Here is a 15,308-nt window from a genome sequence, read left to right as displayed (position 1 = left end):
CTGGAGAAGGAAATGGCAACCCACTCCAGTATTCTTACCTGGAAAATCCCATGGACAGAAGAGCCTGGTAGGCTACATACAGTCCACGGGATCACAAAGAGTCTGATACGACTGAGCAATCAAAATATTAGAGCTTCCCAGGTGGCGCTAATGGTAAAGAACCTGCCTGTCAATGCAGGAGACATGGGTTTGACCCCTGGGTCAGGAAGGTCCCCTGGAGGAGGGCATGGCAACCTACTCCAGTATTCTTACCTGGAGAATTCCACGGACAGAGGAGCCTGGTGGGCTAAAGTCCATAGGGTCGCAAAGGGTCACACACGACTGAAGCGACTTAGCACGTAGCACACATTCACTTATTAAAATGAAAAATGATCATCCTAGGACTTCCCTGGTGGTCCAGTGGTTAAGACTCTGTGCTTCTGATGCAGGGGACCCAGACTTGATCCCTAGTCAGGGAGCTAAGATCTCACGTGCTGTGTTGTGCAGTCAAAAATTTTTTTAAAAAGAATGACCTTTGTCCCTGAGCGCTTCCTCACTGTCATCTCCCTTTAATAGAAAAGGAAATTGAGGCCAATGATATCAAAGCCTGAAACCATCATCTCCTTTCCAGTTGAACAGTGAGGAGGTATAAAGAGCACAAAAATAATCTCACCAGTGAACTAATTCCCACCAGCCTTTCTCTGAACTGATTTTGACTTGGGAGGACTCAGCTGAAAGAAGACGGCACAACTCTTAAGCAACATGCAGGAAAGCATGTCTGCATCTGTATTCCAAGATTTAAAAGTAGCGTGGAGCTGACTGACCTACCTGGAGCTCACGGATTGGATGCTTTGCTGCCTGAGGACCTTGCTGGTGTCAGTCTGAGTCCCCGGTGCACCCCCCCACCCCGCCCACCAGCGCCCAGCTCTGTGCCTGACACATGGCAGAAACCCAAAGGCTGCTGAAGAAATAAAACAACTTAGAGTCAGTTGACCTTAGTCCCTGTTTGTTGACTGTGCCACTTTCAGCTTTTCATGGAAGCTGAGTCTCAGTCCCACCATCTGTAAAATGGGAATGATAATACTGACTCCATATTCACTTCACAGTATTGCTGCTAAAATAAGATCATGTTTGAGATTTTGTCCTAGTAAGCAAGGAAATCATTCTTATAATGCTCTAAATTTAATTTTAAAAATTAATTTTTTTAATTTTAAAAATTTAGAGCCTCAAATTTTAAAAAGTTCACATACCTGTGCTTGCACATTTATTAAGATGTACCCAAGTGAAATGTGTCGGCTCCTCCTCCTGGATACTGTCTCCTTTACTAGTGTGTAACAATGCATAAGGGCTGACTGAAGTGCATAATAAAAATCAAATGCCAGCTTTTTATAGTCTTGGCCAAAACAATGCCATCCAAAACACCATTTTAAATTGCAAGAAATCAGAGGACATTTCATTCATTTGCTTTTTTATTGTTGTTGACACATACACTTCAATTTTAATGCACATTGCAGATCCACATTTAAAGGGGAAAAAAGGCTCTTATCCTAATTTAGCAGAAAGCAGAGCTATTGGCATGAAGGACAAGACAAGAGCAAAATATGTTTGCTTTTCATCCGTACTTATCTAAATTAGAAATATGCTGCCCTTCACAGGGGCTCTGACAACACGCGGGCAGAAGCAGTACCAGGGAGGTCCAGCAGGTCACGTGCATTTCCACACCGCGTCTTCACTTTACTCTGGGTCCTTATCTTCTTCTGAAAAATGGGGGACTGACTTCTTTGCAACAACATTGTCCAGTCTCTGTCCTTGTAGATAGGGATTGACACTCTGAAAAATATATATGGTTTAGAGTCGTGCGTGAGTAGCAGATACGGACATCTCACCCAAGAGGTGAACGGGGACTCTTTCTCACCTACTGGGTTAACGAGCTAACAGTGGAGCCTCCGCCTACCGAATGATGATCTCAGTGCGCTAATCAATACCTCAGCAGCCAGAGAAACCCCGACCGACAGATGTGTGTAATCATGTCCTTCACACAACTCATTATCGGATGCGTTTGGCCCCACTCCCTTTATTGGAATAAAGATTTGAAGTGAACCAGCTAATAAACCCTCACTATTAACTTAGATGGGCTTCCCTGATAGCTCAGCTGGTAACGAATCCGCCCGCAATGCGCGAGACCTGGGTTCCATCCCTGGGTTGGGAAGATCCCCTGGAGAAGGATACAAAGCCTCACATGAAACAGAATTATTATCCCATGGCCTTAGAAAAGAGAGAATACAGACTGAATTAAATCATTTTACAAGAAGAATGTTCTAAAGAAGAGGACAGAATGGAGCCAAAGGGGAAGAGTGGTCACAGATTACCTGCTGCTGTGACTGACTCTACCAAAGCAGCATTCCACTTAAAGAGGACTCATCAAGGGCTCTAGCTATCACTGTCACCTTCTCTCAGTCAAATTCAAAAGCCGAAGGAAAGGAAATTATACAGAAAGCTTATTTATTTATTATTATTTTTTAGGATGTATAAAATTGTGATATTTAAAAAAAAATTTTATTGTAGTATAGCTGATTAACAGTTTAGATTCAGGTGTACAGCAAATACATATATCCACTTTTTTTTTTTTTTAAGATTCTTTTCCCATATAGGCCATTACAGAGTACTGAGTGGAGTTTCCTGTGCTATATAGCAGGTTCTTACTAGTTACTTATTTTATATATGGTAATGTGTATAGTGAAAATTGCTCAGTCATGTCCGATTCTTTGTGACCCCATGGACTATACAATCCATGGAATTCTCCAGGCCAGAATACTGGAGTGGGTAACCATTCCCTTCTCCAGGGGATCTTCCCAACCCAGGTATTGAACCCAGGTCTCCCACATTGCAGGCGGATTCTTTACCAGCTGAGCCACCAGGGAAGCATAATGTAGATCTGTCAGTCCCAATTTATTCTGTCTCCCCCTTATTCCCTGGTAACCGTAAGTTTGTTTTCTACATCTGTGACTCCAAACTACAGAGGTATTACCTCATCGGTCAGAATGGTCATCAAAAATCTACAAACACTAAATGCTGGAGAGGGTGTGGAAAAAAGGGAACCCTCCTACTGTGGATAGGAATGTAAATTGGTACATCCACTATGGAGAACAGTATGGAGGTTCCTTAAAAAAACTAAAAATAGAACTATCACATGATCCAGCAATCTACTGTTGGGCATATAACCAGAGAAAACCATAATTTGAAAAGATATATGCACTCCAAAGCTCATTGCAGCACTATTTGTCATAGCAGGACATGGAAGCAACATAGACATCCATCAACAGAAGAATGGATAAAGAAGATATCGTACATATATACAATGCAATATTATTTAGCTATAAAAAACAACAAAAATAATGCCATCTGCAGCAACATGGGTGAACCTAGAGACTGTCATACGGAGTGAAGCAAGTCAGACACATAAAGACAGAAGACACACGATATCACTTATATGTGGAATCAAAAAAAAGAGTCCAAATGAACTTATTTACATAGCTCCTTTATTTTTGACTCAAGACTCCACTGTCTGAAATTCTCTTCATCTGTTGGTATTCTGAATGAGTCAATGTTTTTCCATTCCTTCTTTATTTTATATCTATTTTTTGAGGTTTGGATTTCAACTAGGAATTAGAGTTTTATAATAGTATTTAGCAAGCAGACAAACATTCAAGTTTTGAAAGGTATTTGTTTATTGAAGTTGTCTTCAAATAACTAAACGCAAATATGAGAAAGAAACTATAGTTACAATATATCTGCAATCCCATGGCACCTCTAGACCCCACGGATGAATGGAGGCAATTCACCGGGGGGTCTCTCCTGACCATGGGACATTGTCTGCTATGACTTTTGAGCAGACATTCTCCTAAACAGAAGGCGTGGAATCTGAGTTTAGTATTTAAAAATGTACTTCCACATTCTGATAGGTAAAAGTATGAATGATGAAAGGCCCATCTTATCCTGCAAAAATGCATCACAAACAAGCTGAGAATTACAAAGTATGCAATGTTCTTATTGATCTGAAAAGTGGTATGTCACCAAATAACAGTACTTTGCTGGGAAGCATCTTTAAAATATTTTAAATAACTACTTTTGTATATTAGGAATTGTTAACTAGAACGGCCTGGCTTAACCCAGAGAATCATTTCAGAATCTCTGGCTAGGTGGAGCACGTATGGACTGAAAAAGTACATTCAGTACTATAAGTATTTTTATTTTTTCTTAGTAAAAATATATTCTGAAATTTCTAACATATTTAAAAGGATATGAAATATTCATTTGAAAATATTTTTTCTATGTTCTTTAATATGATTTTTGAGCATTTAAAAAATTTTGATATTGACATATAGCTGATTAACAATGTTGTGATAGTTCCAGGTGGTGAGCAAAGGGACTCAATCATACATATACATGTATCCCTTCGTGATAGTCATGTTTATCAAATACAGAAATAAAGGGTTGACAAACTCTTTAAATAAGAAAAATAGCAGATCTCAAATATTAACAAGATACCTCCTAAGAATTAAAAATTTGCTGCCATTTAAAAGGTCATTTATTGACCTTTTCTTCTTGAAGCAACTAGGAATTCAACTGGATTTGAGCAAATTTAGAAAGCTACATAAAACCATGCAAGGCTCTGTTGTAATTCGGGGGAGAAGCCATCCTGGTAAGGGACTGTCATGAGAGCAAGGCCTTCTGGCCAGACCTAGGCCACAACAAATGAAGCAGGGAATGAAGGAACTGAATTAATGAGGAAGTAAAAGGAGCAATCACTTGAACTTCTTTGAGAAATGTCTGAGTACTGAATCCTACATACAAGGTTAATAATAATGATGATGTGTGTGCATGCTCAGTTTCTCAGTTGTGTCTGACTTTTCGGTGACCCCATGGACTGTAGCCTGCTAGGGTCCTCTGTTCATGGGATTTCCCAGGCAAGAATACTGGAGTGGGTTGCCATTTCCTCCTTCAGGGGATCTTCCTGACCCAGGGATCAAATCCTCATCTCCTGCATCAGCAGGAATATTCTTTACCGCTGAGCCACCAGGGAAGCCCAATAGTGATGATACTTGGTTTCAAATACCTTCTGAAGAATCATCCAAGAAAAATCTCTTAGATATTTACCTTCTCCCTTGGGTGAGAGACTGGCTAGGTTACACAGTTGCTATTTCACAACTGATAGAACCATTGGGATTGGACCCCTGCCTCTGATGACCTCTGGAAACCCAAAGCAGATGCTGAGCTTCACTGGAGAAAGCCCTGACTTTTCACAATAGCAAGCCCATAATTTCTTCATATTGATTTGCATACTGGAGGGAGCGGTCAAAGTCATCAATCAAGATGGGAACACTGTCTGAGGTCTGATGACAGGGGAGGTAAGTTCTGTTTCTCCTCCAGACCTGAGAGGCCCCTGGTTTATGACATGAGCATGGATCTTTGTAGATGTCTGAGAAATAGGAAACACTTGATACCTCTGGGTCAAAGCGACCCTATTTTCATAAATTCTCAGCCTTTCCTATGCGGAGTAAGATGAAGCCAAAGTAAAATCCTTTATAACATGTGTCCTAGCCAAACTGAGTTTTGGTCACCACTGGTCTCATACAAAAATGACCTAAATCATGACCTGCAGTCATTAACCAAGGCAGGCCAGGAGGAATAGTGAGCCAGGAAGTAGAGACAATTAAAGCTTCATGCTAAGACACCCATTTCAGTATGGTCACCGTTCTTATTTGGAAATGTCCTTATTGTACCATGGGGAGACATTCAAGCCATCTTACTGGTAAATTATGTGTATTCTGAGCTCCTGGAATAGAATTTCTTGATTTTCTCTCAAGACCACATTATACCCTTCAGACTTTCCCTGCCACCATCTACCACTGGAAACTGTAATCATCCAAGAAAAATCTCTGAATAACCTCATTAACTCTCTGAACATCTGTTTCCAAAGCAAAACTTTGCTTCTTGAATAGAAAACTGGTCATGGGTCTTCTGTATTTTGTCAGGCATCACAGGGGCTTGGAACTTTCCATTTTGGGGGCCTGAGGAATTAATGCTGAGTCCAGAAAACCTACACCTCTTCAAGCATTCTGACTAGATTTGGCAAAACTATTCAGAAAGGCCACCATGACCACTGTCCAAACTCCCCAATTTTGCCAGGATCCAGGTACTTCCTATTCTAAATAAATAGTCAGTGGCCTTGCATGTATGGTTTGGTTGGTATATTTTAAGATGGTTACTATCTGGCAGCATTTTACTATGGAACAAGCAGACTCTAACTTTTAAAATCTGATTTAAAAAAAAAAGCAGGTGGGACTTCCCTGGTGGTCCAGTGACTGAGACTCCATACTGCGAATGTTGTAGGCAGAAGTGGGTCGTGGAAGGGGCACAGGTTCAATGTCTGGTGGGGGAACTAAGATCCCTCATGCTGTTCAGTGCTGCCAAAATTTTGCTTTTAAATGGCAGGTGGCCAGGCACTTTTGTCTAAACAGGCACCAACCAGTGGCCACTGGTTGTCTCAACACCATCAAATACACTGGAAGCCCAAAGTCAAGTGACATCAGCTTTACAAGAGGAATCACTGTAGTGGCTAAATGAACAGCACCTTGGGCAGCCCTGGGATGGTGAATAACTAGCCCTGCAAATTCCAGTCAGTAAACAAATAAAATGGATCTAGTGGATTTTTACATCAATCTGGCTGGACCAAGGAAAAAGGGTATGCAGAAGGAATGAGATTTGTTCATATCATCTTTTGCCCCTACATTTCTTCAAAATTACTGTCTGGAGCAGTTCAACACTTCCTGGTTCTTGGTTTGAGTTTTTATGTAATTGATGAGGATGGGTATGTGGTCAGTTTCCCCCAATGGCCTATAGATCCTTTGAGGAAGGAAATACACTCCTGTACTCCCCACATCCCTATCTAAACCCATGGGTGGGATGCAATTGACTTTTTGTGAGTGCAATGATGGTGGTAGATTTGCCACAAAACTTACCATGCCAGATGAATAACCAAAAAGGACCTACTGTGTAGCACAGGGAACTCTGCTCAGTGTTATGTGGCAGCCTAGATGGGAGGGAGTTTGGGGAAGAATGGATACATGTATATGTATGGCTGAGTCCCTCTGCCGTCTACCCAACACTATCACAACATTGTACAGTAATGGCTATACTCCAATACAAAAGAAAAAGATTAAAAAAGAACTTGGTGTGCCACTAAAAGTTACATGCTAGAGCCTGGAGAAGACATCACAGAAACCAAGGGCCGACTTTCTAGGCACGGTTCTTATCACCAGGGACCACCGTTCAGCCTCGCCCCCGCGCAGGTCTGTACGTGAAAGGACTCCACTACTTTCTGTTCCTCCCGAGGGTAACAGCCTGTCCACTGCCCCACTCAGAAAGCTCTAGGCCTCCCCCAGCCTCACAGCCAGTCAGACGTTACCCTCCGCTTGCGCCTCTGTCCTCCCTTCATCTTCTCATAAAGGAGCTTCTTGTTCTGGAGTCGAGAGAAAAGAAAACACAAATGCAGAAGAATGGATCACATTGGGTCAATGGCTATTATATCCTTGATGTGTCCCCCTGGTTATTTGCATACACATATTTTGGAAACGAAACCAAATGAAAGGAGTGTCGTGTCAGAAATAGAGACCACAAGAGAAAAGCCGGTATTGTGCAGCTTTTAATAAAGTTCTCTGTGATGCCCCAAGGCACACCCATGTCATCAACAATCATATAAATCAGAAAATACGACACTCTAACACACAAGGGGCACTGGAGACCCATCTCCTCACTTTGAACAGCCTTTGTTTAAAACAAACAATTTTATCTTATTTTACTTTAGTGTCTAACTCCCTTTTTATGAGCTGTGCACATAAACTGTTCTCTAGAGGAGTGTCTGACTATTAGCAACAATCCTCTATGTAAATAAACGAGACATCCGACTTCTGCAACCCTTCCTCTTGTGGCTTGAGTCAGTGCCCCCAGTCAAGACAATCGGAAAACCATTTGGTCTATAACATTTTTAATAGAGTGAACCTTTTAAAAACTGCCAAAAATCTTCTTGGCAGAAGAAAAGCTATGTTGTTGAGTGGGGTGCAGGACAGGCTCTGTTACCACAGTGTGTATAAGTGTTTCCACATATTTCTGGATTTCAAACACATAGTGGATTTAAATGAGCTCTAGAATATCACATGCATGTTGAATATATTTCCCTTCTATTGGGATTATAAGAGACAGGACACTTAAGCTGAAGAGAGAATCGGAAATGGGGGCTTTCTCAAGTTGTTTACTTAAAAAAAAATTTTTTTTTTCATCATAAGGGAGATAATATATAAAAGAGGTGATTCATCTCACTCTAAAATACCCTGACACTGATTTTTTAAAAGAAGAAGATGACAGAATTCTGGTAAGGAACAAGTTTATACAACCCTTGTATCTTCTGAGCTGTTTGGATATCAAGTTCTTTTTTTTTTTTTATGGTAGATTTGGAAATGAAAATGACAAATACCAAGAACGAGGTCATAGTTTTCATGTTCATTAAAATCTACTCCACCCACAATTTACAATGTGTATCTCTTGCCCAACCTCAACTATGCACAGAGGCCATGCCAGAGCATCAAGGAGCCTCAAACAGCCCCAGAGATCGGTCCTGCCGGCAAACTGAATCTCATGCTCACTTGGAGAACTGATGAGTTTCATCTCAGAAGGGAGAAAAGTGCAGATCGTTCACTCGAGGAATGAGGGTATTGCTGTGAGGCTCTTTCCTGCTGTCTGTGCTTGCCTTTCTGTAGATGGAACAATTCCTGGTGAAAGAGAAAGTCCCGGGAATTCATGCCAAAGCTGGGGACAGGGGTTGGGAGACAGGGGTCCAGGAAAGAGACTTCTGCGCGTCACTGGGATCAGTTGCCTGAGCGGCAGGGAGGGCACAGGGGTCCTCAAGCTAGTACCACGGGGTGGGACAGTCAGTCAGCCATGGTTGAGGTCCACTGTGCCACCAGCAGGGTAAAGACAGCAGCATCTTAGTAACTCCCCTTTAGAAGGCCAGCGTTATACACATAAGAGCCTTCCTTCAAAGAGAAAAGGAAAGGTACTGCAAGCCTTCCTCTCAAAGATGGTTCCTGTATTTCCCGAAGAGTGCAGGTTAGGATGAGCCAGATGCTTTCCCACCCCTGCCTGCCAGTAACCTTGGCATTTCTGATTAGCCCTGCTATTGTATGGATTTGAAGGCAGGGATTGACAGGTCTCCTGTGGGTGAAAGAAGTACACAAAGCCAATGAGAAGAGACCAGTCCCCCTCCTGACTCCCATTCCCTGTAGATAGGGTGGGAAGGGGGAGCAGTGAGCCTGTTTTCCATGTGAGTAGCAGGTCTGAGTTCACAAAGAGGGCTTTCCATTGTGCCATCAAGATTTTGGACAACTGCCTAGATCTTGGTTTCAAATTCCATTCCTAAACGGAACCAGGGAGGCTTCTTGGAGAAATGTCTGATTCAGGGAAAGTACAAGGATGAATGAAGTTGGGATATCTAATTGGGCCAGAAAGTAAGGAAGTACTCAAAAAGTGATGAGACATGGTGAAAGGAAAGAAAAGCCGGCCTGCAGAGACTCCCACTGGCTAAATCTAGGACAGTTTGAACAGCAAAATAAATAATAATAGGAAACAATGAATCTATACCCCAAAAAAGTTTAAAAAAAAGGGGGGAACAGGGGAAACTCTTGCTTAGAATAGAATGCCAACCAAGAAGTGCTGAAAGAATAGTAACATTTTAAAATAAATCACCATTTTAAAACTACTATAGTTATCATTATTCTGGTGAGTGCCATCAGTGGGTACTAAAATTGTTAGTTGAAAGTTTAATGGGGACAGAATATTTATACAGTCTTGAAGTAAATCCCCACAGATTAATTATTAATTTCAAAGGGAAAAATAGTAACTTTACACTGGAGAAACCTGGCAGACACCACTTTTCCCAAGTCACACCAATTCTGGGATGAACTGGCTTCAGGCATTTCCCGAGGGAAACACTAAGAAGAACGTATCAGAAAGGCATAGCTCATGACTAATGACATGGAAACGTGAGAGAAACCCAAATTGAAGAGCATCCGACTCTTCAGACACAATGAGGGCGTGAAAGACAAAGAAAGGCAGAGGGCCCTGTGTCTCATTTCTCCCGTGGCTCGGGTTCAAGGCTCAGTACAGCTGCATCCGGTTAAGGAGGAGCCTCTAGTCACCCAAGCTGCTGGTGAAAAGATGTGAAAAGCACTTGGAAAGGAGAAACATTTGCTTTTCAAGACAACTTCTTCCTAAGTGAGTAACACTCAGTAACGAATGTGTGAAGGAGGGTTTGGCTGACATCTATGGTAGCCAGCCTTGGTCGACGGCAGCTCCAGGTGACATATCATCTGAAAGACAACCAGTTGTAGACAAGACTCGACAGAACCACTGTACAGGACACACTATAAGTGCTGAGTCATGGAAAGAAAAGGAATTTATCCAGTTTTTAGAGAACTCCTAGAGTCCAATGTTCTGGTTCAAATCCCAGTTCTGTCAATGATCAGCTCCGTGGGGTTAGGCAGGCCTTTTAAACTCCCTTTTCACGCATTCCTGCTTAGTTCTTTCAGTCATGTCTGACTCTGCAACCCCATGGACTGTAGCCTACCAGGCTCCTCTGTCCATGGGATTTTCCAGGCAAGAATACTGGAGTGGGTTGCTATTTCCTTCTCCAGGAGATCTTCCCAACCCAGGGATTGAACCTGGGTCTCCCGCATTGCAGGCAGATGCTTTGCCGTCTGAGCCACCAGGAAAGTCTCTAAGCCTGTATTTTCTCATCTGTAAAATGAGCATGATAGGGAAGGGCAGATTGAATTAAATAATTCACATAAAGTATTTGGCACTGTCTGGCACACAGAATGTACTCAACAAATATGACTATTTACTGTCTTATTATAAAATACAATGACTATTATCATCTTTGTAGTCCCATCACCTAATGCAGGGCCTGGAAGGTATATGATGTGCATTTAATAAATGTGTCTTGATGTATTAACAAAGAGAGAGAAATGCAGGAAATTAGACAGACGCTGATACTTATGTGAATCACTACTCAAGACTCAGCTGAGCTCCAGTTAATGTCAAACACAGGGAAACATTACCAGCAAAAAAAAGGAATCAGGGTCTTGTGTGTAGCTCTCTTGTGAAAGACGATCCCTTTGCTAATTTAAAGGACGGTGGAGCTTGAGACCATCATTCTTTATGAACGCTAAGGAAAGCTTGGGGACCCCAGCTTAGAAAAACAAACATATTCAATTCACACTTCCATATGAAGTAGAACTCATGCTTGACTGCTAGGTGGTAATGAGAAAATAAATGAAGGAAACAAGTTTAAACAGACTCATAATTACAGATGAGGAAGGTGTATAAACTTTGGTCCTGGTCATTGATCTGTAATAATCCTAAACTTGTAGTCTTTAGCTCTGATGTAGACAATGAATGGCAGTGACTCAAAGGAAAGAAATCAGTACTGAAAAGAGGCAAAAACAATGAGATGGTGGCTGACTTCATACTGGAGTGCTGGGAGTGAGTGGAACGTGCTGAGAGAAACCTGTAAAGATTTTCAAGAAGAGGAGAGAAAAGTTGTCAAGCGAGAAGTTTCCACCTCTCGCATATCCTCAGCTGGGCTCTCTGCCCTCACTCAGAGTGCTCTCCATCTTCCCCTTGAACGTTTCCCCCATTTCCAGACTAGCAGTCATGCAAGGTAGATGTGTCACCCTAGAATTCAGTGCTGCCCTTTTTAGCACCTTCAGCATCCTCAATGGTTACTGTACAATTGGCCATGGGAGTCCTCAGCCCTGGGTCTTCCTTGACTATTCTCTTCCATCTCCCCCAGTAACTGCACCTGGTAGAGCTTGATCAGGAAGCTGAACCATGCTGAGGTGGGTTCATTTCATTTTCATGCAATTTATCCCAAGTTGGTTAGCTCATTGAGACCAATATCATGTCAATGACTGTTGTATATCGAGCACACAGCACAGTGCCTGGAACACAGCAGGCTCCGTCCAGGCCCTTGCTGCTGTTCGGTGGCACTTTTGCGCATCTCTGGTAGATTCCTTCCTAGAGCTCCTCTACGATCTACTCTTTCCTACTCTTCCTCTGCTCCTTTCTTTCATTCCTACCTCCCTCTCCTCTTCCTTTTAAAAAAAAAAATTTCCACAGAGGAAAAGTTCATACCATCCATTTCTTACAAACCTGACATAGCTCTTTTTACCTTCTCATGCTATGTTTATGCCATATACCAAATCTAGTCAGTTCCCTATTTCCCTTTGAAATGTCTTGGATTCTTATTGCTTTAGTGAGATTCATTTAAATTCTCCGTGTTCACAGCCTTCATAACTAGAATTATCTCCTTTTTTTCCCACCTTTAGTTTCTTCTCACTACATCTCCTCCTTCCATATGCCAGAATAACTTTTATAGAACACTTTCATGATTTTAGCCTCCTATTCAAGAACCTATAGATGGTTGCCTATGTAATTCAACATGTTTAAACCCTGCTAGTAGGCTTCAGGATGGCTCTGCAAATTCTCCCTAACATAACTGCTCATGAAAAAGAAGAGAAATAGAATAATGCATATTGGAGGAAACAAAATTAACTTAGAGGGCACTGTTGCTTTGTCATCTTAAGACAGGAAATGTGCATGTTGACAGGAGAGGGAATCAAACTCAATGCTTGGATGATGGAAAAAAATGGAAGTGGTCATTAATGAGGAGGGACCTCTCTCTCTCTAAAACAATGTAAAAAGGAAGAGAGAGAGTTCAGTTCTGAGACCACAGTATTCCCAGTAAAGTAGGTAATGAGTTGGCTGCCGGTGACAGAGACCTATAGCTTTAGATTGGCTTAGGCAGTTAGGAGTATCTGCTCATTTCTCATTCACTCACTCCTCCACAGGTGTATTGACCACCTCTGTATACATGAACTAACCCTCCTTAGTAGTTTTCCACTTTGCTCACATGGCTTCTGCATTTGATTACATCATCCAAACCACAGGAAGAAAGATCTATCTCCATTCAATTGTGATCTTGTTCGATTCATTATTCCAGCCAGTTGGGATCGTCTTGAACCCCAACTCTGTCATTCAGTGCTCTCCCGTCCAACTTTGTGTCTTTCTTTAAGAATCTGATAAGCATATGCTCTATAGCTTTTATTACAAACATTTATAAAAATGTGCAGTGGGATATCACTAAGACACATAGGATACACGTGAAACTGCTCTCCCTCTCGGCATGGACTCTTTAATAAGCTCCCTTTTGGTGATGTTTTCCTGCCTAAGTTGTATCTCTCCGCCTCTTCCAACAGGATATCATGAAAGAGCTCATCAAATACTTTACTAAAGTCCAAACGCACCATGCTCACTTCATTTCCCTCATCGAGCTGGCAAGTAAATGAATAATGCTGGCAAATGGAAGAATACAATTAGATCGACAAAACTTGTTTTTAGCAAACCCATGCCAAATGGTCATGATTTCTCTTTCCAAGTGCGTATAAACAATTTCCTTAACTGGCAGTTATAGGTTCTTGCCATTGATGGCAAGTTCACTGCCACATATTTTGGAATTTTTCTTCTCTTTCCATAAAGCAGAATTGTATGTCTGTTTCTCAGTTTCTGGCATGGTTTTCCCTTAGTTCTGCAGAGATCACCTCCTTCAGTCTAGGGGAAAAAGCCTGCAAATTTTCTTAGTATCCTTTTTTTTTTTAAACAGAAGTTTCATATACTTCCTGTAAGAGGTGCAGGAAACACTGGTGAGATTTTAGGACGTGTTATGACACAGACTATGGAGCGGACCACAGCAGAACCCTCTTGAGACTCGAGCTGATGAGATTGGTTCAGGTCACTGACTCCTCAAATGGGTTGGTATTGTGTGGTCTAAGCAGTGAGTATGGTTTGGAATTAAAAGTCCCTCTCAACTAGAGATTTCTGGAAAAAAAAAATCAGAGTCTAAACAATTTTCCTTCTCTCCCCCCACCCATATTGTTTCTCTCTGCCATCAGTATCTTCAGAGTACCAGAGTATATGACCTACTAGCAATTAAGATTGGACTTACCCACTTGCCCAAGCCTGGATAGTCATGTTCTGGATCAAAAAGGTGCTGGTGTAACTGGAATTCTCGACTGAACTCTGCTGTGTCAGGGGTGTTTTCTAGACATCCATCATCTACTGCAAACAACAAAAGGTTTTTGAGGAACAGCCAAGGATCTATTGTTATTCTAAGAGTTAATTTATTAAAAACAACTAGACATCCAAAGGTCAGAATGTATTCACATCAGTCATTCTAAATCAATATCCTTCTGGGATTTGCTCATCCCAGATTCCCATTCCTCTCCTACCCATGTCAGAGAATGGTTGGCTGCTCACCAAACCCACTTCCCATTCCCCATCGGCACATGGCTAATTTCCCAGCCTTGCTATGCAATCAGGTGGAGTCATATGCCTGGGTTTGTGCTGATGGAATGTGGGCAGAAGCGATGTATTCCACCTCCAAGGCTGGCCCATAAAAACCCTCTAGAGAACCCCCTCTTTCGCTCTCCCAACCCCACCCTCACCCCCAGCATCTGTTGGTCTGCTTGCTACATGTTGCCGACCAGGGCAACTGTGAATGTCAAGTGCGAAGATGAAAGGTGGCAGTCTGGGTTGCTGAACCATCCACCTCCACAACACCCTCACCCACCTCTGGCAGGACTTCACACAAATAAGAAATAAACTTCTATTATGTTAAGCCAGTGTTATTTTTTGTCTGTCATAACAGCAATTATTTCCTTTACTGATATACCTCCATTCCACATGACTTACTCTGTTTTCTCTTGGGTGGCTCTTTAGAAATGATTTTGGCTTCTTGGAGAAAGTCCATTATATAAGAAAAATAATTATTAGACAGAACTTGATGGTGTGTGTTGTAGTGATAACAGGGTAAGCCTGGAGTCAGGAAGATAGACCCAAGCTAAGGGTTCAAATCTTAGCTCATGGGTGGTAGATGGGTTTAGTTCCTTGGGAGAGTTAACTTAGTCTAAGTCCATTTTTTCACCTATGAGATGAGAATAATCAAATCCTTACCTTTCAGAGTAGCCATGGGGGATAGAGATGATCATATAGAGAGCATCTGGCACATAATAGGTTTCCTCTATGTGTTCCCTTCTCACCATCTCTCTTAAAATGACAGTTCATATTATCAATGCCTTTTGAAATATAAAGCATGTCTTCCATTCAAACACAGAAAAAGGTTATCCCTCTTGGCTGCTGCTTTTACCTAAGCCCCA

The 15,308-nt window shown here is 41.8% G+C and overlaps 1 protein-coding gene across 5 annotated transcripts in view; it reads right to left on the bottom strand.

Moving 5' to 3' along the window:
* Positions 1-1,436: 1,436 nt before the first annotated feature.
* SCG5 (secretogranin V) overlaps positions 1,437-15,308 on the bottom strand; it is a 58,740-nt gene continuing 44,868 nt past the window's right edge. For 3 of the 5 annotated variants that reach the window (XM_088839826.1, XM_088839828.1, XM_088839830.1), the window contains 3 exons: positions 14,099-14,211; positions 7,448-7,501; positions 1,437-1,809 (listed from right to left, as the gene is read on the bottom strand). In XM_088839826.1, coding sequence (XP_088695952.1) covers positions 1,714-1,809; positions 7,448-7,501; positions 14,099-14,211 — 263 coding nt within the window. In that variant the 3' untranslated portion in view covers positions 1,437-1,713. The remainder of the gene's footprint in view (positions 1,810-7,447; positions 7,502-14,098; positions 14,212-15,308) is intronic. The other 2 variants (XM_088839827.1, XM_088839829.1) reach the window with 1 other exon arrangement.

The sequence above is a fragment of the Moschus berezovskii genome, chromosome 9 (assembly GCF_049115385.1).
Source record: "Moschus berezovskii isolate FMDL1 chromosome 9, NW_MosBer_1.0, whole genome shotgun sequence".
Taxonomy (NCBI): Eukaryota; Metazoa; Chordata; class Mammalia; order Artiodactyla; family Moschidae; genus Moschus; species Moschus berezovskii.
This window is presented reverse-complemented; position numbering and strand designations above follow the sequence as displayed.